This window comes from Chenopodium album, chromosome 10 (genome assembly GCF_948465745.1).
Source record: "Chenopodium album chromosome 10, dcCheAlbu1.1, whole genome shotgun sequence".
Lineage (NCBI taxonomy): Eukaryota > Viridiplantae > Streptophyta > Magnoliopsida > Caryophyllales > Amaranthaceae > Chenopodium > Chenopodium album.
The window spans coordinates 57,176,439-57,202,437 of NC_137843.1; the positions used below are offsets into that span (position 1 = coordinate 57,176,439).

Genomic DNA, 25,999 nt, shown 5'->3' on the forward strand with positions numbered 1-25,999 from the left:
CAATTCAGTAAAAATCAGTAACTTTAAAGAATAAATATAGCATGGAATCAATAAAAATAATTTCAGTTTAACAAAAATAAGGTGAAGTGAACGGCAAAACAAGGCCTAACTCACAAGTCATAATAGTCTGTTAAGTGTAACTAGTCTTAGTGATTAGGAATTTAGGAGCTAGAGTAGTTGCAAGACTTGCTAGTTGCTACTAGCCAATATGAGCTTTGGAAGAGTACTAGATATTGACTCGGGCAATACAAAGTGTAGTTGTGATCCATACTTTTGAATTTTGATAGTTTATAAGAGCTAGAGTAGTTGCAGGACTTGCTAGTTGCTAGCCAATATGACCTTTGGAAGAGCACTAGATAATGACTTGGGCAGTGCACCGTATACTTGTGATCCATACTTTTGTGACAATAGTGATGACATGAAAAGTTTATTAGTCACTTGATATGTGTTTTGCATATTAAATGGTGATTCTCCTCTATTATATTTGTTTATTTCTTTTTTTTTTGTAATAATATGAAGCTGATTTGAGAAATTTATTCATCAAACTTGTATCCTATATTGAAAAAAAAAAAAAAAAAAAAAACTCATAGATGTGTAAGGTTGTTGGGAGGAGGACCACATGGTATATATGACCAATTGACCATTACTATTTAAACCTTTCTTAATAATAAGTAAGTAATTGTCAATAGATTTCGAACAATTAAATTGAGAGGTAGTTTGAACAAACTAAATACTCCAAAGTAATATATAGAGATGAATAGACAATTGACAATTACATAGTAAAAACTAATTCGACAAGCATTTTGGTGGTATTTTTTCAAGCGTTAAAAAATGTTGGCGTTTGAAACTGGCGAGGAGCATTTGACAAATTTTTGTATACATTTTAATCATTATGTATAGATCTTTATATCATATTAATATTTTATCCGTCTTTACTCTGTCAAACTCCATAAATACTATCAAGTTATATTGACAACTAATCCCTCTACCCACTACTAATTAACAATTACCTCTTAATCGACCGCTAAAAGTTAAATTGCTACTACTAGTTTTAATTTGCCAAATAGGGCCTTATACATGGATGATCAACATCTAAAGAGGGAAGTGAGTATCGAAATCCGACATAATTACTAAATTAGCTGTCTTCTTAGATTTTATTATTGATGATTTTCTACAAAGTAGATCCAAATCAATGCACAATAAGAAGTATGTAGGGCAGTACTCTTCCTGCTCTCTTTAGCTTATTTTCAGTTCAGTTCAGTTTAGCTACAATCAGTTTAGTTCAATTCAGTTTCAATAAGTCCAGTTCAGTTAATCAGAACAGGCCCTAAATAGAAACAATTACAGTGTAAAAGAATTGAAGAGATGCTACATTAATGGCTAATTTTTTTTTTGTCTTTTTAGGAAGAAAATTATAAGGACAAAAAAAAAAAAAAAGGATGATGTAACTTAGGGCTTGTTTGGCATCATTTTTTATTTTCAGTTTCCTGTTTTTTTTAAAACCAAAAACCAAAAACAGGAAACAAGAAAAAGGTGTTTTCACTTTTCTGTTGTCAGTTTTCAAAATTATCACGATTTTAATAAGTTTATATAATTTTTGATTCATGATGGGACATATATCATATACTTTTAAAAAACAAAAAACCAAAAAACAGAAAACCACAACAATGCCAAACGAACCCTTAGATGTTGACAACAATATTTGAGAGGCATATAAAATTTGATAATTGAGATAAAACATCATGCAAGCAATTCGCATTTTTCATGAATGATACGTTTATAAAATGATCAATATCTACTACTTCCTCTGTTATTTTTTACTTGACCTGTTTCTTTTATCACGCTTGTCAACGCAGAACTTTAACGATGAATAACTTTAATTCTTCATAAGTAAAAATTATAAAAGTTGTATATTATGATAGTACTTATTGAAACGAATTCAAAAAGATATCATATGAATATATTTTTCCTTACATATCATTCACAAAAGACAGTCAAAGGAGAGGTGGTGAATAGTGTAAAAGTCAAAGCGGGTCAAGTAAAAAAAAAACGGAGGAAGTACTATTTAGGGAGTTTGATTAGCTTGAATTGGTCAAGAAGTAAAGCGATGGTACTTGCATTTAAAATTATTGTTTTCACTAGTTATTTTATACAAGGCAAGATTAATTGTGTCAAACTGTCAATTCCTCAATACCAACTTGTTATAACTTTTTATTTTAAAGGAAGTCGAATTTTACTTGAATGGAACGTGAATCAAAGTATTACATATCATGGTCAAATCAAAACCACTTAAATTAAACTTGGACATCTTTTTAATCATATCTTCTACTATCTATAACAAGCGTTGATACTCCATAGCTAAAAAGCCATCATTTTTCATTCTTATCTTCTTCTTTTTATATACAATCCATATTTCACACGCAAATCTATCAATTCCAACACTACAACACATCATCTAGTCGGATTTTATTACTATCATCAGTACTATATCTCTATATGCATAATACATGTATATCGATCAAAGTCATCAAATACAAATGGACATTTCACCAAAAATCTAGAAGAAAAAAGACAACACAATATTTTGGTATTTGATCATATTTCATCATCAACAGTTATTACCAATTAGATAAATACAAGTATACAACATTTCGTGTCAATAAGAAGCATGAAAATTGCATGTACAATTTTTTCCAACCCTAAACCCAAGCTCACGCCATTAAAACATGATAGATGTCGTTATACGTTGACTGACTTTATTTTTGTATACTTTAAATAAATTGGGTCATTTTTATTATCCCTTTTTTTTTTTTAGATATTTTCTCACATTTATGTCATAAGTTAGACCTTTACCCCAAGGCTACGTTTGGATCTATATATAATAATGATAACAAGTTAACAACAATATGACAATAGTTTTTTTGGTTTGAAAGAAGGACAAATTTGTTTATAATATGGTACAAATATGCATTTCATGAAACTCCATATATATATATAATTAAAGATTCTCATGTAATTGTGGCCGGTGCCCGACCAAGTAGAAATTCATGTGCACTTTGTCTTCATGAAAGATATATATAATTATATATACTAAGGTCCTATTCTCATTAGTAAAGTATTGTGTTTAAAAATATAACACAATACTTTACTAATCAAATAATTAATTGAAATTTTTTTGGAAGAATATATATACATACATATATATATATATATATATATATATATATATATATATATATATATATATATATATATATATATATATATATATATATATAGATAGATAGATAGATAGAGAGAGAGATAGAGAGAGAGGCTCATGTAAGAACCCTCCTCTATATAAGAAATGAATCTTTAGTTTTGATCTAACCATCTAAAATGAATCTTTAATAATGGCATTTCTGTAATTTTAAGGAGTTTATATTTTGAACATAGGAAAAAATTTAGAACATAAGAAAAGTAATTTATAACATAAGTTGAAAAAATAATTTATTGTTGAAAAATTAATTTATAGCATAGGAAATAAATTTATAACATAAGCTGAAAAAATAATTTAGAATATAGGAAAAAATTTAGAACATAATCTCAAACAATAATTTGGAACATAGGAATAAATTTAGAACATAAGCTAAAAAAAATAGAACATAGAAAATAATTTGGAACATAAGTAGAAATAATTTAGAATATAGGAAAAAAATTTAGAACATAAGCTGAAAAAATAATTTAGAATATAGGAAAAAAATTTAGAACATAAGCTGAAAAAATAATTTAGAACATAGGAACAAATTTAGAACATAAGCTAAAAAAATGGAACATAGGAAATAATTTGGAACATAAGTAGAAAAAATTTAGAATATGGAAAAAACTTTAGAACATAAGCAGAAAAAAATTTAGAACATAAGGTGTTCTTATATAAGAAAGAGTTCTTATATAAGGAGGGGTTCTTACTGGATCCCTCCCCTATATATATATATATATATATATATATATCCCTCCCCTATATATATATATATATATATATATATATATATATATATATATATATGACAATACGTCAATACTATAGGAAATTATAATGCTTTGTTATTATATAATCATTGATTGTTCGATCGAGCTCATTAATGGTAACAATGTTCCTAGTTGTGTCTTTTAAAAGTTAGAACTATGTTGTAAAAAAAAAATAACAAAAAAATAAATAAAAATAAAAGTTAGAACTGACATATACGTCGGAGACAAAGCAATAGGGATGAATTTAGGGCTTGTTCACATTTACTGAACCGAACGGAACTGAGCTGAATAGAGCTGAAATGAATATTTTATGAGAGAAGAAAATTAGGAGCTGAACTGAACTGATTGGAGCTAAACTGAATTGAACTGAACTGAACTAAACTAATTGGAGTTGAATTAAACTGAACTAAAATTAAGTTGAAGTGAATAGGCCCTTAGTAAGGGATGATAGAGAAGGTTAGGATATGGGTGGTTGTAACTTGTGCGAGTAATATATGTGGTCAATAGAAGAGTGGTAGTCATATGTATATATATGCTTAATTGCTTACGTGATTTCTCTATTTATTCTTGTACATTATAAGAAAGACTTATCAAAAAAGGAGGTGATTAGAGTTTCGTGTCACGTACTCCGTAAGTGTCAGGGATGAATTTAGTAAGGGATGATGATAAAGAAGGTTAGGATATGGGTGGTTAATTGTAACTTGTGAGAGTAATATATGTGGTCAATAAAAGAGTGGTTGTCGTAAGTATATGCTTAGTTGCTTACGTGATTTCTCTATTTATCCTTGTACATTATAAGAAATACTAGTACTTATAAAAAAAGGAGGTGATTAGAGAGTTTCATGTCACGTAATCCGTAAGTGTCAACTACTCGATTGTCAAGTACATGGTGTCAACATAAGAAATTGAGAACCCTGTTATGGGGTGATGACTTATACAAAGCCTTTAAATTGTTCATTAATGGAATCAAATTTCTTTATTCATGTCTTAAATTATATTTATAATAAGATGGGGAGAGTGAGGGATAGAGCTCTGGTGGTTAGAATTTCCCTTTCGACTTCGGAAGATATTGGAATTAATTCTCATCACTCGCTCTTGTGGCTCTCTAAACACCAGAAGGAAGGAAGAAAAAATAATAATAATAAAAATAAAAAAAAATGTTGATTGAACATTTGAACTATTGACCCTGTCTAATTTGAAAATTTTACTAACAATAGTTTTTCTTTAGTGGGATAGGGGATTTATCCACATCCATATCCCCCTAAGCAAACCATAGACTTCTCTTATCTCAATCTTTTCTCTTTATCTAGTCAAAATAAATATCACTTAGGTATATTAATCTTATTATTTTGACTTATCGCGTACATGGTAAGATTAATTTAGATAAGGGTTATTTAATAATGTTTCTCCGAAGGGTTTGGATGTCGAATTTTCCGTCTTGTATTTCGTCTCTTTTGATTTCTGATTCTCCCATGAATGAAATTTAGTTTCCCTGGTGGGATTTGTTTAAAAAAATAATAAAATAATAATGTTTCTCCAAGATCAATTTATCATTTAAATAAAGTTTAACAAGTTCCGATTATTTCGGATGAAAATTGACAAGTTCAAATAAGTTTAGGTAATTAAAATGCGCACCATTAATGTTTAATTAATCTTCTTCACTAATTTATTTTTCAAATTTTAATGTCATAACAATATATTATTATGCATTGTATGGCTCACAAAATTAGTTATTTTCAAACAAAAATAATGAAATGGATAAGAAAACTCTTGTACAACTTAGGAGGAAAAAGACTTTTAAGAAAAAAAAAAAAAAAAAAAAAAACTTGACTCAAAATCATATGAAGTGGTTGAAAGATTCAAAAAGAATGAGAAAAGGAGGGAACAACTTTAAATGGGCCGACAGTTAAATTACTACCACAAAGGCACAAATCGATTGTGCTAGCAGGCCGACCCTTGTTTACCCCGACTTGTGGGTTAGTACAGTGTGTGTTTTGCGGCTATCAACCAAACGTTTTTGTGGTGCAACAATGTTTAATAAGTGGTTTATTAGGGCCACAACTCACAAGGCATGTTCACTGTTCTAAAATTGGATCGGATTGAAAATGTGATATTTTAAAATTTGTGATAGGAAGATTAGATAGATCAAATCAAATAAAATTGAAATGGATCGATTTAAATTTTATCCCTCGATTATTTTAACATTCAGGTGTGTGTGAGATATATAAGTGGTAAAACATGTACGGTTGTATTATTGCAAACGATGAAATATTAAATACAGATTTTTATTTTTTATTTTTTATTTTTTTTAGCATTAGGCAATGTATATTATCCCGTTCAATCCAATAACTTGTAGCTTGTTTGGCATCGTTTCTTGTTTTCAGTTTTCATTTTTTTAAAAAAAACAAAAAACAAAAAACAAAAAAAATGCGTTTTTACTTTTTTGTAGTCAGTTTTCAAAATTATCATGATTTTAATAAATTTGACTAATTTTTATTCATTATATGATATCATATGATTTTGAAAAACAAAAAACAGAAAACCACAACAATGTCAAAAGAACCCTTATTCGAACAAAAGTTTTATTTAGTGGAACTTTAATTTATGCCAAATGGTTATGCATTTCTGATTTTTTAGTTCAATTACTTAATTTCATAATTGTTTTACATCGTTGGCTTTTTATATTGGGTTTAGAATATACTTCCTCTGTTTTTTTTACAGTTGCAACACTTCTCTTTTCACGCTTATCGATGCATGTTTTGAATCGTTAATATCTCTGATTACCAATATGTAAAAATTATAAATTTTAAATATTAAAATTATAGATACGAAACTAACAAGATCCCACATGACTATATTTTTATTTATGTATAAATCGTCAAAGCTAGTCAAAGTAAAACACATGAATAGTGTAAAAGTCAAACTGTTGCAGCTATAAAAAAAACGGAGGAAGTATGGAATAAATATTACCATTACTAACATAATTTGTGCGAAAAAAAAATGTCAAAAAAAAAACACTATGATAAACTAATCGTCTGACCCAAATCGAACCACACGTCCTGTCCCCAATCCACCAAAACTTAGGAATTTGGTCTTCCTATAAGATTTGTTGATCCGATATTAATCTTGTGCATAACGCTATTATACCTTGAATACAAACTAAAAATACATTAGTGTTCTTAACTTGATTTACTAAAAAAAAGGGCACATCGCTCGATTGTGATGCGTGTGGCTTGTACTACTAAATCTACTAACAACGACAAATTAACAATTATAATGGGAACTGGTCTTTACACAAACAAGAAGTTTGAGTACAGTAGGAGAGTAGGATGAATTACATGAACTTCAATTGGGGGAAAAAAAAAAAAAAAAAAAGGAGTTGAGGAAAATGGAGTTTATATGTATTTGTATACAAATATTTTTGTAAGTGTATATGTATTTGTATACAAATCCCTTGGCCATTTTGAATGACACTTACCTAGTTACCTTCATGACTCTGATATACCTCTAAATCTCTGTTTGTTTATACTTTTTACATTTTTTTTTTCTTTTTTTGAAAAAACGTTAGACATGAGTGTTCTAAATCAGAAACCGCTAAGATACAAGACTCTTGTTTTTGTTAGCTTTTCATATCCTAAACAAAAGTGATACAAATAGAGGCACAAGTCAGTATAATCAACATAAAACAATGATTCAAAACCTATTTATACAACTAATTTGAAGAAGAAAGTTATACAAGTACATTTATCTAGGGGACTAGTCTCCACCAAAAAAACAAATCTAAGGGACTAGTATACTGTACACTAGCTTTAAACTAAACCTTTTGCAACTTTCAAGCATACTTTCTCAATAATGATATGCTTCTAAATTTACTCTTTTCACAAAATATACAATCTCTGCTTTTAATTTTAGTAAGTAAATACACTCTCTCTTCCCAAAATATAAGGCTAATTTCCAATATTATGGTTCAAATTTAAAATGCTGACAAAAAAATATTCAATAAAATATGCAAAATACATAGTTATGTGAAATATTGTTAGATTCGCCTCAAGGTGTAGTTTTATGTTGATGAGCTTATGAACAAACCTACATAAGAGTGGAAGTGTTATCCCACATTAATTAATTAATTAAGTGTAAAAAAAAAGAGTATTAGAATGTGTATCCCACATTGAAAAAAAAAAAAAAGAGAGAAAACCGTGTCCTACTATATATGGTTAAGGGGCTACTCTTTCGTTGGCAAAATATTTTGGGATGAAACCTCCTCGAATTTGTGAGATAGATTATCTCTTTTTGGTTATCTCCTTTTGGTAACGGGTCTAGACTCATATTTTATTTGAAGGAATGAGCCCTAATTTCATTACACTGAATTGTTAATAACAAATACGAAGTATTGCTATTTGCACTTGCTAATCTACAGTCCTATTGACATGGTATCAGAACTCAGATTGAAATGAGTTGTGATATAGACCAATATTATAGACTACTCACATGTGGGAGAGAGTAAACTCATGATGCTTTTTAACAAACATGAAAAAAGTGTTTTATCTAAATAAAGAAAAATAGAAAATACTTAGAGCCTGTTATGATTAATGAATTGAGCTGAACTGGAATGAACTGATTGAAAGTGAATTGAATATTTAATGAAAAAAAGAAAATTAGAAACTGAATTGAACTAAAATGAAAATAAGCTAAAGAGAAAAAACCCTTATTCAACCCTTTTTGACGTAAATCTTAATCTTAATGATTGATGATGGAAGACTTTTTGAAGTATGGAGTAGTAAGTCAACTTGTAATTTTACTTTATTTTATAAGAAATAAAATACACTATTATCGCCTATAAAATCGTTTATAAAAGAGTGAGATGCCTCACTTCTTCACTACTCGTAGCATTCTCCCAACACCTTCCTTCTTCCCCGAAGCTACTTTAGGGCCCACAATCTCTTTCGCTTTTGTTCCCTTTACACTTTTTTTTTTAAAAAAAAATAAATAAATTATTTTACATTTTTTATAAAGCCTAATACAAAAATGGCACATAAAATCCTATCCACCGGAATTCCTCACAAAAACCTCCCCGATAACTATGTCCGACCCGAATCACAAAGACCCAACTTATCCCAAGTCTCCGAATGTGAGGACGTACCCATTATTGACTTGGGTTCTAAGGATCTTTCACAAATCCTCCAACAAGTCTGGTATGCTTGTAAGCATTACGGGTTTTTTCAGGTAAGATTACGTACATCTGAACTTCTTCATCGATGTCACAAACTTCACGTACGTATGCATGTACTCTAAATGACAAGTCTAATATTGATGCCGAATATGATTTTATTGATTGGGTAGGTAATCAATCATGGGGTGTCTAAGGAATTGGCTGAGGAGATGCAAAAGGTGGCTAAAGAATTCTTTAATTTGCCAGTAGAGGACAAACTCAAGTTATATAGTGATGATCCAACAAAAACAATGAGATTGTCAACAAGTTTTAATGTTAACAAAGAGGAGGTTCATAACTGGAGAGACTATCTTAGGCTCCATTGTTGGCCTCTTGAGCAATATGCTCCCGAGTGGCCTTCTAACCCTCCATCATTCAAGTAAGTACCAACTTCTATTTAATTTCTCACTTAATAATATATTTTTTTTTTTTGTTCTACCACGAGGAATAAGAATACTGATGTTGACGAAATTTGAAATAAGCTATCAAATCTACATATATTTAATGCGTATTTTGTGTCATTTATTTATGTGTTACATTAACCTCGTAATCTCGATCCACTTATTCATTTTCTAATATGTAATTGCTAACTGACACATACTCATTACTTTATTTTATCTCGGAGAATATTCAGAATACTTTGGAACCTATAAATTATTGATATAATTATTAACTGTATTTTAATGGTCTAGTATTTTAAAGCATGTTTGATACTCGTATTTTTTTTTTGGCATTTGCCACATGGGTAGGTTTGTCTTTTAATTCCATAAAAAAATAAAAAAAATTGTCTTTTAAATGATGTCAATGAGATATTCTTGCCACGCACCTAATATGCGTTAATCAAATAATGCTTTGCATCATTAATTAGTTTTCGGTGATAAAATATACTAGCGGTACGTAGATTATGACAAAGAGATCCAATATCTACGTCAATCGTCATGTTAGTGAGAAAGCATTACGTTTACATTTTGTTCTTTCTTTTTAAATAACAAAAATTATGAATAAAATATTGACCAACTTGATATTTTAAAGACAAACGCCATTATGAAATAAAGGCAACATAACTCTACTACTTCAACTTCGTCTTCTTTTTCCGTCAAAAAAAAAAAAAAAACCTTCGTCTTCTCTTTGCTTTTCTTACCTTAAATTTATCATCTTGCAAACAAATTTAAATAGAAATTAGAACTAGCTTAAGCATTAAAAATTGTATTCATTGACAAGTGTTCCTTTATCCTATTCAATAAACATTGAAATTGGCTTCAAAACAACAAAAAACAAGAAACAAAAAAAAACATGGAATTTTTCTATGTAGATGCTACTACAATCTCACAAGTTAATAAAAAAATCGAAGTAACGATTGTTAACCTATTCGGAATTTTAATTCTAATACTCTATGTAATGTAAGGGCTTATTCTATTCAGTCTAGTTTAGCTCCAATCAATTCAATTCAGTTCAGTTATTAATTTCCTTCTTGCATAAACAATTCATTTTAACTCTATTAATTTCATTTCAACCCCAACCAGTTCAGTTTAGTTATTTTCAATAAATCGGAACAAACCCTTAAAAATATATTTTCATCTATCAATATTTAAGTCTAGTAAGGTGATTAGAGTCGTTTTATTACACTGATAATGTCCGTAGGAATTCCGAATGTGGAAAAGTAGTTCGATTAGTAAGGGCTGGATGTGGCCAGTGCCCAACCCATGTGATAATTTTTTTCATCCAAATGCCTTTTCTAAGCAAGATATCAGACAGCCTTTCAAAATTGCTAAGAGTCATAAACAAGCCCTTACTAATTCACAAGAAAAGGCCAAAAGTTCATAAGAAATTGGAAAAAAATTAAATGTCTATTTTGCAGCTTTTAAAATTACTACTGTAACTCTTGTGAACTACATTAGTTGCGTAGAAGTTCTCATTCTTGTCATCATATTTTGTTCTTTATCAAAAATAGGAAAAATGTTAAAACTGTACGTATTTAATATTGTGGAGTGTGTGTATATATATATATATATATATATATATATATATATATATATATATATATATATATATATATATATATATATATTGGTGGTGTTCAGAGAGTCACAAAGGCGGGGTGAGAATCAATTCTATGAGATTCTGAAATTGGAAGGGAAGGTCTAATTTGAGCCACCCCTTGCTCTTACAAAATTGAATTGTTAAGTGTATATATATTAGGGTTTGATCAATGTCTTAAGGATTTAAGTTTCACGTTAGAGAGAGGTTTTAAGCCATATTATAATACTCGTACTAATATACTTCCTCCGTTAAATATTAATTGCAATAAAGAAATATTTTATGTCTCACAAATAATATCCCTTTGTTGCAATTAACATTTAACAGAGGAAGTATATGCTTTTAATATTAAATTAAGGGGCGTTTTTAATGCAATTGACAATCTTTTCCTAATAAAAAAGTTAAAACAAACATAATTTTTTTTAATTATTTTTTTAATCATTTTTTTAATCGAGTTCATTCATATAATAAAGATGTACAATTTTTTTTTTTTTTCAAACTCAAAATAATCATCTTATGAGGTAGTATGATTTATTAATTGGTTGTTAGACTTACAAGTCAGATTTTATGTTTAAGATGATCATTTTATTATACAAATATACAATAATACGTAAGCTAGCCTTAGAGAATAGACTTTGAGAAAACTATCAAGTCCCACCAATGCCAAAATTAGATTATAGAGTGATTAGTTTAACATATTTCTTACAACTACCAAATCAAACATCACTAGATGATTCTTTTAACTTAATGACGAACAGATATGTTTATACTTAAATCGTAAGTCACACATCTACTTGTAAAACGCACACAATTAAACATATGATATGAAGAAATCATTAATAATTATTTGAGTGTAATTGCTCCAATATCATATAATATCTTACCTAGTTTAAAGTTTCATTGTTTTAATTCTTAATCAAGATCAAATACATTAAAGACGGAGTAATTGGTGGGATTATTATATACATTCATTTAATCGGTTCAATCATACTTTTAGTTGCATAGTAAGTCTAAAATTTCGGTTGCCAGTACACATGTCTTGCCCCCCACCTACTCGAAATACATAATATACCTAGATCTATTTCTAGCCGTTGATCTTAATTTTCAGATCGAATCTATACGATAAGTATTTAACCAATTAATTGTAATTGATGACATAATCTTTATACGTATGCTTACATAACACCTCATGACGCAATATATATGACGTAACCTCTAGAATAATACTCCCAAATTACCAATTCACTTTAATTTTCAGCATTACTTATGCCAACTCTACGTACTCCAAACATCTCGAGGTTAGTAATTAGTACGGAGTAATAGAAGTACTAGTTATAAATTTATAATTAACTATAAAGTGAGTAGTTAACAATTTGACTTAAATTAAGCTATGAATATGATTAATTAATCAAACCTCCTAATGCACTTTGGTCTTGTTTGGTAATTGGCTTTTAGTTGGCTTTTTGGTTGACTTTTGCTTTTGGCTTTTTCTTTTGGTCAAACAGCCAAAATACTTGTTTGGTAAATGACTTTTCAGCTAGGTGAAAAAGCCGGCTTTTCCGCCAAAAACAAAAAGCTAGTGTTACTAGCTTTTTGGTTTTGGCTTTTGGCTTTTCATTAAACAAATTACTTTTTATTAATAATTATTAAAAATTAATAATAATTAATAATTAATAATAATTAATTATTAATAATTATTAATAATTAATAGTAATTAATAATTAATAATTAATAATTAATAATTAATAATTAATAATTAATAATTAATAATTAATAATTAATAATTAATAATTAATAATTAATAATTAATAATTAATAATTAATAATTAATAATTAATAATTAATAATTAATAATTAATAATTAATAATTAATAATTAATAATTAATAATTAATAATTAATAATTAATAATTAATAATTAATAATTAATAATTAATAATTAATAATTAATAATTAATAATTAATAATTAATAATTAATAATTAATAATTAATAATTAATAATTAATAATTAATAATTAATAATTAATAATTAATAATTAATAATTAATAATTAATAATTAATAATTAATAATTAATAATTAATAATTAATAATTAATAATTAATAATTAATAATTAATAATTAATAATTAATAATTAATAATTAATAATTAATAATTAATAATTAATAATTAATAATTAATAATTAATAATTAATAATTAATAATTAATAATTAATAATTAATAATTAATAATTAATAATTAATAATTAATAATTAATAATTAATAATTAATAATTAATAATTAATAATTAATAATTAATAATTAATAATTAATAATTAATAATTAATAATTAATAATTAATAATTAATAATTAATAATTAATAATTAATAATTAATAATTAATAATTAATAATTATCAATCAATAATTAGTAATTAATAATTGGTAATTAATAATTATCAATCAATAATTAGTAATTAATAATTGGTAATTAATAATTATCAATCAATAATTAGTAATTAATAATTGGTAATTAATTAATAATTAATTATTAATTTGTAATTAGTAATTGATAATTGATAATTAATAATCAGTAATTAATAATTAATAATTATTAATCTATAATTAATAATTAATAATCAGTAATTAATAATTAATTATTAATAATTAATAATTAGTAATTAGTAATTAATAATAAGTAATCAGTAATTAATAATTAGTAATTAATAATTTATAAATAGTAATTAATAATCAATAATCAATAGTTAATAATTTATAATTAGTAATTCATAATCAATACTTATTGATTAATAATTTATAATTAGTAATTAGTAATAAAAAACTAGTAATTAATAATTTATAATTAGTAATTAATAATCTATTATTAGTAATTAATAATTAATAATTATTATTTAATAATTAGTAAATTAGTAGTTATAAGTACTTAAAAATTAATAGTTAGTACTCCGTAATTAGTAATTATTAGTAATTAATTATTAATTACTAGTAATTAACAATTGTTAGTAATATGTAATTAATACTAAGTGCTTAATAATTAGTAATTAGTACTTAATAACTAGTAGTTTATAATTAATAATAAGTAATTATAAATTAGTAGTTAATATTTTGTATTAGTAATTAATAATTAATAATACTGATAATAAATGTATAAGAATACATAATAATGCCCTTTAAGGTTGTTTTGCATAGTTACAGCCAATATCTAACAGCTGATTTTACCAAACATGTTTACATACAATAAATAGTCAAACAGCCAATACTAACAGCCAGTCAAACAAGCCAAGTTAAACAGCCAGCAGCCAACAGCCAACAGCCAACAGCCAATTGCCAAACAAGGCCTTTATTTTTCAAATTCAAAGGTTGAAAAGTTGTACACCTTACTAGATGGTTAGACTTTTCTTTGATACTTAAAATACTTTTTTTTTTATCTTTATTTTCAACCAAATAATCTCATTTTACAATAAATATGTAATCAACGACTTCACAATATTGTCCTTTTCCTCGTGAACATATTTGGTGGTGATAATTTTAGGTGTCATATAACCTTTCACTAGCATAGTATTCACATGTTTATTTAAATGCATGTGAATATGTAAATAAGAATTTTTTTAATGAGAGGACCACGTACCAAAGTTTACCGGTAAAGCACACTCCTGACACACTATTTAACCTGACATAATCATTATCTCGTTATATCAATTTATTAATGTTCAATAAAAATATGCAGGTCCCACAACACATATATAGAAGTACTCCATATAATTTTAAAGCTTTAAGGCAATTAAAATTGTCATTTAATTCTTTTGTCAATTGTATACACCGTCTTCTAGAATGCAAAACTACACATCTAGAATGTGGGGCAAAAGTCGTATACTCGTATTATGCATGAACTTTAAGTTAGTTGGACATTATTGAAAGAATTATACTTTGATAGTAAGATGCATTGGTTAAAAGGAGATTGCGAGAAACGTCAAATTCCTACTAGTTGTTGAAAGATTCAACAAAGGAATGTCCTTATCCGATAAGATTTGCCGGTTGATTTTTTACATTCTATAGATAAGACTAAGAGATAAGAGTCATCCTCTCATACTTCAATGGTTGATAATTGACATAGTAGAGTAAAAGAACAAAAATAATACTCTCTCTGTCCCTAAAATTTCGACCATTTTAGGTTAATTTGCAGTTATTAAAAAAGTTAAATAAAAAGAGATAAAAACATATTAGAAAGATAAATTTAATGGGGTTTGTAAAAAAGTAGAGACATAAAGTATTAAAAATACATGAAAAAACAAAATTTTATATGAGGAAGCTAAATTTGCACAAATATTGTTGTAAATTGCTGGGTATTTTAATGCAAATGGGTCGATAATTTTGGGATTAAAATTAGGCCAAAAGGGTCGAAGTTTTGGGAATGGAGGGAGTATTACTCGTTAAAAATAACTATCTGCTTCATACAAGTAATGTACATGAGAAAAAAATATATTCATAAATGACCAATATATATTATTAATTCTTCGCAAAGTTTTATATGTGGTTGGTCATATTATATCGTGGGGACTTGGAGTTATTTAATTATGGATTACTCGGTTAATGTATACCGTTAGTTCTTCACAAAAAGCTAAAAATATACGTACTTGTATATAAATTAAATAAAACATCATTTTATACGTATCTATACGTGATTTTGATGTACATTGATCAATTCAAGTACTACCTCCGTTATAGGTTATGTGCAACGATTAGACATTTTCCCTCTTTACTTTATGTCAAATCGTTGCATGTAACGGAGGTAATATATATATATATATATATATATATATATATATATATATATATATATATATATATATATTGAGGAAATCAATTCAAATGTATATTAAATACTTTATTTACGGCATTAAATTTCTAATTCCAAAGAGCTCTCTATAATGTCACTACCAAAAAAAACAGAAGAAAAGTTAAAAACTTAAAATTTTTGGTAAACCTTTATCCCTGGAACTAGAAAGACAATTAGACAAGGTTGGATATTTGGAGTTGTGAGATTTGACTAGGTCCTTTTTCGTTGTGGGCCAAGGCATTGACGTGTGGCCAACGCGGTTTATTGTCTACTCCACTACGTCTTTTAGAAGTACACAGTACTACTGTCTACAGTACTTAATAAAATATTATGAAAAGTAAAAACAGTTGAGAGAATTAAAGGAGAGAGAAAATGAAATTAATAAAATATGCTTTAGATTGAGTTTATTAGTTGAGATAGATGAACTAACTATTGTACAAAATTTTTCAAATAAGAAAATGAAGTAAGTATTTAAAAACGGCCACAAAAAAAAAGTGGATCAGTTATTTAAAAACGAAGGGAGTAGTCATATACTCATATGTGATACGTATATTCGTTTGGCCTTTAAATCTATATTAATGGTCCACTAATCAATTTTGATTAATTATTAAAGCTTTACATCTAACTTTTGTAATGCTCGACTACATTTAAAAAATTAAAAAAATTACATGATCATACGTTTTGTAATGTTTTATTACTCAGTATGTTAATAGCATTTAGATTTAGGTAATAAATTCAATAAACAGTACAAGTGGTATGATATGATTATCGGTTGTTATTTTATTCAGTAACTAAAATTGATATGATTATAGATAAGAAAATAGATTTATATAACTCACACTTTTACTAAGGGTCTGTTCTGATTTATTGAATTGAATTAAGCTGAATTAAACTGAATTATTTATGAGAGTAAATAATTAGGAATTGAACTGAATTAAACTGAACCGAAATTAAACTGAAGAGAGCAGGTTCTAAATATGCCGTTTGCAGGTCCCAAGTGTGCCATTTGCACTTTGCCCTAGTGAAAACTTGAAATCAATCAACCAATTGGTCATATTGGCATTAAGAAAAACCCCACAGGTTTGTCATTTTGAAAATGTACAATTGGTAATTTTTGGGTATAAAAAGTGTAAATTTTCAAGCCAGTCATATACGGAGTAAAGAACCAAGCAAAGTTTGGTGGAATTGGTGGGGAACTCACCTTGTGACTTTGAGGTTATGAGTTCGAGCCCCATTAATTACAAAATGCTCGAGAGTAGGGAGATTCCCTTACCTCACCTCTCTACTTTCAAGCATTGAATTGCGAAGCTGGACTAATTAAACTATGAGAGGTGTCGGTTCAGTAGGACCCGTCATCTTATCTTAAAAAAACAAATAAAAATATACGGAGTAAAGCACCAATAAATGTGTCCATTTCAACGCAAAGACTCAGTCTTCACATACTAATCATGATAGTCCCACATCTAGGTTGTAACATGTTGTGGTGGCTTGGATTCTAATAGGAATAAGAGGCTGTGAGGTTGTGTAGTGTCTACCACTAGTATATTTTCCGGTTGTTAATGAGACCAGGTCTTTTCTTTGTTTGCAGATTTGATGTTTACACTAAATTCATCCAAACAAATTATTTAAATGAACTTGTTTCTTACTCCATACATAACATGGTTGCGTGGAAGCTGCTCTTCTACTCGAATTTACTGACCAATTGAGTTGACAAAGACGCTTGAAGCAATGTTCGGTTGTTCTACTACATAACTAATAGTGGCATAATTAATTAATTTAAGAATGTTTGAAAAAAGTTATCACGTGTCAAAAGAGGGTTTGGTTTATGATTTAATTTTCTTATATACGTATGCCACTTTTAAATGTACAACTTGGTATTTTTTTTACGTGTAAATTCTCACTTTATGTAAAATTTTGGCAGGGAAATACTGAGCAAGTACATAAAAGAAGTTCGAGAACTAGGGTTCAGAATACAGGAACTAATATCAGAGAGCTTAGGTTTGGAAAAGGATTACATAAAGAATGTCCTAGGAGATCAAGGACAACACATGGCTCTTAACTATTACCCCGAGTGTCCGGAGCCGGAGTTGACGTACGGGTTGCCGGGTCATACGGATCCGAATGCCCTTACCATCCTTCTACAAGACTTGCAAGTATCTGGCCTACAAATCTTCAAGGATGGTAAATGGGTTGCTGTCAAACCTCAACCTGACGCATTTGTCATTAACATTGGTGATCAATTGCAGGTAATTTAATCTACATACACTGATTGATACACATAAAAACATACTAGTACTATTAGAAAACGTGACCAAAAAAAAAAAAAAAAATCTTAATGATTATTATTTTGGTTTGATCAATTATTTTCTACGGAGTACGTTGCAACATGTGACAAAGTTTGAACGGTGCCTAGTAATTCAAGCTGACATGAATCATGAAATTCATGATATGCTAGTTGATTTTCTGCACTATGACTAGTACCGTTTATAAACCACACGTAACAACTTTAAAAAGTGTAGAATAATTGATGATATATCCACGAGCTGTAGACAATCGTGTAGTACGGATAATTCATCATATAGTACACCCATGTGTTTGAAAATACGATTACCTCCATTAATTATGATATGCAACTTTGAAATGTGATAAAAGAGTAAAAATAAAGAATATATTTTATATTACTACCTCTGTTTTTTTTAATTGACACGTTTTGAATTTAGCACTATTCACACACTTTCATTTGACCGTATTTTGTAGTTTATACATAATGAAAAATATAGTCATGTGCGACCTTGTTAGATTCGTCATAATATATTTTTTCAAAATATCAAATTTTCATAATTTTTTCTTATCGGTAATTAAAGATATGAATGATTGAATTTGTGCGCTGGCAAACGTGACTAACGTGTCAATTAAAAAGAAACGTGGGAAAGTATAAGTTTAGTAGTAGTCGTGGTACATGTACCCATGATGGGTTCAAGTTATAAGTATGTGCTGAATCTATTTTATGAGTACAGATATTGGGCCTTCAGGCAATCAGGCCCAACCAATAAGTATAAGATAATATAAGGGCTGGACCCTTTCTTTTTTGCTTGAATTGTGTATATACATATACGTACTCCGTAGTATCTAGGACTACACAATCTAATATATATATATATATAAAGGGGAGTTTTTCCCAAAGATTTTAGAGAACCACGTAGGATTTTGTTATTTTTTTAAAAAATAGAGCGTCACATATTTATGTGTGCCACGTAGGATGAAATAAAAACAATAAAATGAAAAATTAAAATTATCATACTAATATAATGATTTATCTAAGTATTTCAAATAAAATATGTTAATCCTTTAAAAATTTATTAATTCTATCCTATCATTATCTTTCTATGGTTCAAAGAACTATACAAAAAAAAATAAATAAAAAATAAATAAATAAATAAATAAAATAAAATGAAAAATTAAAATTATCATGCTAATCTAATGATTTATCTAATTATTTCAAATAAAATATGTTAATCCTTTTAACAAGTTTTACGGACTTTCAAAAAAGTGATATTAAAAAAAAACATAATTACAAAAAATCATAATATATGATTATTGTTATCCCAAATATCCAAAATCACGTAAAAAATGTAATATGTATAAAAACAAAAAATAAATAAAAAAAATTATTCATATAGATAATAACTAAAAAAATGATAAAATTTTAAATTAACAAGATAAATTACCATGGCATATTCATTTGATTGGTGTCGTTAATAAAAACAACATTGATATGGATAACAATTAAATAGGATTTTATAAAGAATGATAAGATTTATGTAGAGAAGGTATGATGTATTGCATTTTCTTATAAATAGGCCTTAATTTAATTCACAATACATAGAAAAATATTAATTGTTTCTTTTCATAGTCGGAGATCCCAAGATTCATGGCTATACAAAGTGAAATTTATAATACCTTCGAGGATACAATATTTATAATACCTTCGAGGATGCAATGGTAAACAAAGATATAACTAAGGTTGGAGATGGAAGTATCAGAATTACAAAGAAACGATATACTCTACACACTACATATTTAGGCCTGAAAAAGGGAGTAGGATAATCCTGTCAGAGAATTCTATTTAAAGCACACATTGGTTTTATTTTTATTTTTTTATTTTTTTAATTTTTGTTAATATCATAATAATAATAATAATAATAATAATAATAAACAAATCTAAAATAATATTAAAAATAAAGCCGTGCAACGCATGGGCTTCACACCTAGTTTTATTAATAAGGGACTAATTTCAGGCATTGAGTAACGGTATATACAAGAGTGTATGGCACAGAGCAGTTGTGAACACAGATAAGCCAAGATTATCTGTAGCTTCATTCCTCTGCCCTTCCAATGATGCATTGATCAGCGCGCCACCACCTCTCACCACCAACGGATCACCAGCCATGTACCGGGACTTCACATATCCTGAGTACTACAAGACTTTCTGGAGTAGGAACTTAGACCAAGAGCATTGTTTGGAGCTTTTTAAGAACCAAACCTAGCTAATATATGTACTATGTAATATGTATCATCCAGAGTTAGGTTGAAGCATATCTTTGTATGTCTTGAGTGTTCTTTGTATTGTTCTCAGTAAACTTTTTACTGTCGCTTAATTATGTTTAATTTGGTTTGTGAAAATTGTAATGAAGCTAGTAGTAGATAGACAAATAATATATGTTCAATAAAATTTGGGTTAGTAATTCTACATATAGATCTATAAAATTAAAAAAAAAAAAAAAAACTCTTTCCCCAAAAAAAAAAAAAAAAAAAGAAAAAGAGAAAAAATCTTTATACATTATTAATTTCATCCTAGTAAGATCAAACTGAAGTATTTAAGGCAAAAGTAGTTTATTCATTAAAAAAAAAAAAAAAACTTAGCTCATTTAAAATATTTGCAAGGAGAATGTGCAAGCTTGCTTGAAAATTATACTTGTATCAAAAAGAGGCTCAAAAAAGGCTTAGTTGAAAACAAATGATCAATCATAATCTTGAGTGCACATTTGAGAAATTAGCTCTATTGGAAATTAATATAGTAATATTCACATTGCTAATATGAGAGTGAGAGATAACTCAAGTGGTTAGAGCTTTCCTTCCGGTTCTATGAAATTCTGGGATCGATTCTCACCCCGCCCTTAAACACCAAAAAAATATTGACATTGCTAATAATTTTACAATAACAAATAAATATGATAGCTTAATATACGATGATGAAATAATTAACGCGAATGACTAGATTGTTATCTCTACCTCTGATCACGTCAAATAGAGTTAATAACCAAGTTAAGGAAAAGGGCACAGTACATAATTATAAAAGTGATAAGAAAACCTGAATGCCAACACATATAATTGTTTGATTGGCCAGCCTTATTATTCTTACTTCTTAGTAGTGACTGTATTCTAGTAACATGAAGTTAGTCTAGCTAGTTTTTCTTGAGCAACTCCATGATCTTAGCATTGTAGGCAGAGCATACAACTTGGAAGCCTTGAAACCCGGCTGCAAACGCTAACGCCTCGAACTCCTTCTCAGTCCTTTCTTTGCCCCCAGTTGTAGCCATCATGACCATATCGAGTTGAAGGATTGAATTGGCTTCTACGCTTGTCGTGATTTCTTGTGGATCTAGACGAATGCCTTCGCAAATTATAACCTTGCCGTGGTCCTCCGGAAGGGCATCGTAGCAATTCTTCAGGATCATAATGCATGCCTCATCTTTAAAACAATGACAAATCCACTACAAATAAACTCTTTATTAGCACACCAAAACTACGGTAAATTGGAGTAATACATGTACATTAGATTTGTACATGATTTTGCTTTGCAATGTATTTATATAATTACTATTTCCTCTGTTTCATATTCTTTTTCGCACTTTAACTAATTTTGTCTATGTAAAAGTGAGAAGAACAATGTGAATCAAAGAGAGACTATTATATCATGGAAAATCATCTTTAGTATCACCACTTAATGTTGGACGACAAATCTGAAATCATCACAGAGATATGTGGTTCTAAATAAGTAAATATAATTGATTTGGCACAAGTTAATTTAAAAATTAAAGGTTAACAGGTTATATCATACCTTTAGGAATATGGCATCGCCTTTGGGGATGTTTCCAAATATGTTTCCTCCAACATGTTCCACACCTAAGTATATATTAGAGGAAGGAATTATTCAATCCTGATCAAGTCCAATATGGTTGGAAATGCAAATCTTTAGCTATTGATTTAAGGCACATTCTAACAATAGTTATTATGCACGAAGTACAATACATAAACAAATGTACACTAACATAATAGTTTGGTTGATAACATAAATTAGAAATACTTGTATGATATAATTATGCAACTTCAATTCATTCATAGGCAAGAAGTACACTTTTTCATACAAGTTATACCTTTTGCTTTCTCGTGTTTTTATCAACCAAACATGCGTCTATATACATAATATCTTCTTTTCGTAAAAAAAATCAATAAGTATAGAAAGGAGATGGAGTATAATTACCAGGATATGATGGAGCATTAGCGACAACAGGAGGCTGATCAAAGTTGATGCCCTTAATATTAGGGTATTGAGAAAGGATCATAGAGAGGGTAGCTCCATTACCCCCACCAACATCGACCAACGTAGAAATACCCTCAAATCCTTTATAAGTCCTCAAGATTTTGCGCATGATAAGGATAGAGTGGCTTGCCATTCCTTCATGAAACTCCTCACGACGCTCCGCCTTCTCCCCAAAATACTCGTAATAACTCATCCCATGAGCTTTGGTGAATGGTTCTACGCCTTCAACCACCGCATCCTTTAAGAAGAGCCTACATACAACTCAAAACAAAATTGAATAAATTAAATTACGTGATTTGGCGAAGAATTAACCAACATATAAAAAGTTGCACGCTACAAAATATTCCTTCTCTTCGTAAATAATAGAAATGTATATTTTGTACAATACTTTAGGGTGTTTGAACAAAAGTATACGAAATATGTCATTTGTTTATTAACAAGTTTAACATAAGTACGTACTCCTCTAGATATTACTACTTGTATATAATATTAATACTTTCTCTCATCTTTTAATTCTATGTAGGACAATAATTCACATGATTAGGGACAATAATAGGTTTCAACACCATGGAGCATTTTCTCATATCATATGATACATTAATGGTAAATTGGCAATGAATGTTGGTGTTCATTTAATTTTTGGCCATCAAATTAAATAATTGAAGGTCACAATTATAGAGTTATTTTTGTTGCTACAGGTGACATCAAATTGTGAAACATACAGCAGAAATTTGGCAGCCAACATTAATGGACACATCAATGATAATTAAATAATGATGCCCATTTCCCAAGCAGTATATGCAGAATTAGCATCAATGAAATTAAAATGCGTGCCTCTTTTATACTTAAACTCTTATTCATTCCTCCGTTCCTTTATCTAATAAAGTCTATTTCTAATATTTATTACTAACATAATAAAGAGAAGTAGGCATCTAATTAAGGGACGGAGCTGAGGGAGTAGTAAATAGAAATCTCCTGTCTACTTTTTAATCCCTCCGTTCCATATTATTGGTTAAGCTAAGTTTGCTGTTTTTATTGAATACTCCATATTAATCAATTGCACTTAAAAAGATAAGGAACTACAGAATTCTTTTTAAATCAATTCGAGTATCAGCTACATATACCAATGCATCCCCAATTTCTTTTTTTAAAAATTACTCCAAGTCCATATATCTAATTACCTCATTATGCTTTAGAGTAATAGATGATAATTAAGTTGATACTTGTAAATAACTAAGCATCACACTAATTTAAAAACATAATAATGCCAATGCAAATTCACTTTCAAAATTGCAACAAACACCTATATATATATATACATGAAAAATAGTACTTAGTAGAGCCAAATACGTACTCTTTCCGTTCTTAAAAGTTTGCCAAACTTGAAAAATTTACATGATTTTTAATACGTAATACTCCCTCCGTCCTTTTATTAGAAACCCATTTCTAATATTTATTACTCACATGATAAAGAGAAATGAGTCTCTAATAAAAGGATGGAAAGAGTATGTATTAAGAAGGGAAGCTGCGCTCCATAGATAATCTGTTAGTTGATACGGAGTACATTTTATTAAGGCACTGGATATATATTTGCCAACGTATACTATAAAATGTAAAATATCTTTAATTACATATTAGCAAATATTATAAAAATCTGATTATTTGAAAAATAGACTTTGTGACAAATCTAACCGAGCTCACATTACTGTATATTTTTCTGAACGCTGAATCACAAAAATAACTTTAAGAGTTGTGTGAATTGAATAATGCGCAAGGTAAAAAAATGTCCCAAAAAAAAAGGAAATATGTTCTTTTGATTAAGCTAACATTGAAAAAAGCTATAACAAAATTTAAGTTTAGTAAACATTAGTTGATTTAGCACACATAGATAAATGTAGTTAAAAAATACTTGTACTTCATAATAAGTTTACTTACGAGCTCTCGATCATAGCCTTGTACATAGAAACTTTAGGAGCCAAGGAAACGCCATCCTCATCAGGAGTCAAGAATTTGCAAGCAGGTGCAAGTCCATAACGCTTTTGGCCTGTACCATCAGGGAGGGTCACAAAAGTGGCAGTGAGCACAGATTGGCCTACTAACAAGTCGAGCATGCGGCCGAGGGCAGCAGCCGTTGCCCCCGGGTTCGCGGTAGGCAACTTGGCTGTTATCTCGGCCGCTGTTAAAGGTGCATTAGGCCCACTTTTTTTTATGACCTCAAAAACTTTGAGGTCTTTCACAGCTTTGAATACACCAAAGGTGATACTTATAAGGGAATAAATTGTGTAACAATTTATTCTAATACTGTATAAATGTATTTAGTCTTGTTTCTAGTCAATAGCTTTACTTTTAAATTAGTCAACTCTAATTTAGTTAGTTTCCTAAAGTTGAGCTTAAATTATGCAAAGTATATATATCCTCTTAGGATTATCTACGGCAACTTGTTAATGCCCCTAGGTTAGCTTTGTATAGCTATATATATATGGTGTAACTCTTAATGAAATATATCTACAATTCATATCTCTTATAATACTTGCAGTAACAAGGGACGCAGCTAAGCAAAATCCTTCGGCTTCTTCTGCTGCTCCCAAGTTCCAATATGGGTTGATTATTGGCTCCACATTGTTGTTTGTTTTTGAGGCCATTTGATTTTTACTTTTTCGATACGGAATTAGGAGCTTAAAGATATAAATGCAATATGGGTTTTTATACTCTATCACTTGCGTATCATAGATGAAACCTTTATAATGGCTGATGCACAAATATTTTGTAAATTTATTAAACGAAATATATGTATTGAAACGAATCCATCCATATAAATATAATAAAAGTGGGGGTATGTAGACAGGGTACCCGATTATCCGGTGTGTGAGGAGTGAAGATAAGGAGAGATATATACTACGTAATAATAAACAAAAAAATATTCAAAAAAGAAAGTGATGCTTTTAAAATAACGGGCGATATAAGAAAGTGACATTTCGTGCCTTCTCTCTCAATCTCCTCATCTTAAATTTCGTGCCTTGCTCCCTTGTAGCTCAAATATGGTGATCTTGATGAAGATTGAAGACAACCCTTGTACCTATCTTTTGGGCCTGGGTTGATAAATCACATAACGACTATATCCTGTGTCCTTGGAATAAATGTTTATTGACAAATCACGTCATTGTTATTATATTATTAGGATATTTGTATTATTATTATGACTTTATGAGTATTATTTTTATTAATAATAAGATGTACTCTTTATAACATTTTTCCCCCTCTTTTTCTTGTTTAAGAGGAGAAATTATCCTGTTCAAAAAAAAAA

General features: G+C 28.6%; 2 protein-coding genes across 2 annotated transcripts; one reads left to right on the plus strand and one right to left on the minus strand.

Annotated features, from left to right (window-relative positions):
• The first annotated feature begins 8,892 nt into the window (after window positions 1-8,892).
• LOC145562651 (protein DOWNY MILDEW RESISTANCE 6-like) lies at window positions 8,893-20,843 on the plus strand. The gene is made up of 4 exons (XM_081623005.1): window positions 8,893-9,231; window positions 9,349-9,596; window positions 18,013-18,337; window positions 20,390-20,843. Exons 1-4 carry the CDS (start codon window positions 9,034-9,036, stop codon window positions 20,636-20,638), a joined length of 1,020 nt encoding a protein of 339 aa, XP_081479131.1. The 5' UTR covers window positions 8,893-9,033; the 3' UTR covers window positions 20,639-20,843.
• Window positions 20,844-21,556: 713 nt separating this feature from the next.
• On the minus strand, window positions 21,557-25,856 carry LOC145565504 (O-methyltransferase 1-like). Its single transcript, XM_081625483.1, has 5 exons — window positions 25,852-25,856; window positions 24,631-24,957; window positions 22,636-22,946; window positions 22,213-22,277; window positions 21,557-21,817 (listed from the first exon to the last, which is right to left on the minus strand). Exons 1-5 carry the CDS (start codon window positions 25,854-25,856, stop codon window positions 21,557-21,559), a joined length of 969 nt encoding a protein of 322 aa, XP_081481609.1.
• Between the last annotated feature and the right edge of the window lie 143 nt (window positions 25,857-25,999).

Bases quoted from the DNA above. Each gene is read 5' to 3' on its own strand.
- LOC145565504 (XM_081625483.1), bottom strand. The intron at 22,278-22,635 runs GTAATTATACTC...ATATATACTTAG, and splicing joins TAATGCTCCATCATATCCTG to GTGTGGAACATGTTGGAGGA. The intron at 21,818-22,212 runs GTATGATATAAC...ATGATCCTGAAG, and splicing joins GCGATGCCATATTCCTAAAG to AATTGCTACGATGCCCTTCC.
- LOC145562651 (XM_081623005.1), top strand. From the start codon at position 9,034: ATGGCACATAAAATCCTATCCACCGGAATTCCTCACAAAAACCTCCCC. The intron at 9,232-9,348 runs GTAAGATTACGT...TTGATTGGGTAG, and splicing joins AGCATTACGGGTTTTTTCAG to GTAATCAATCATGGGGTGTC. The intron at 9,597-18,012 runs GTAAGTACCAAC...AAATTTTGGCAG, and splicing joins TCTAACCCTCCATCATTCAA to GGAAATACTGAGCAAGTACA.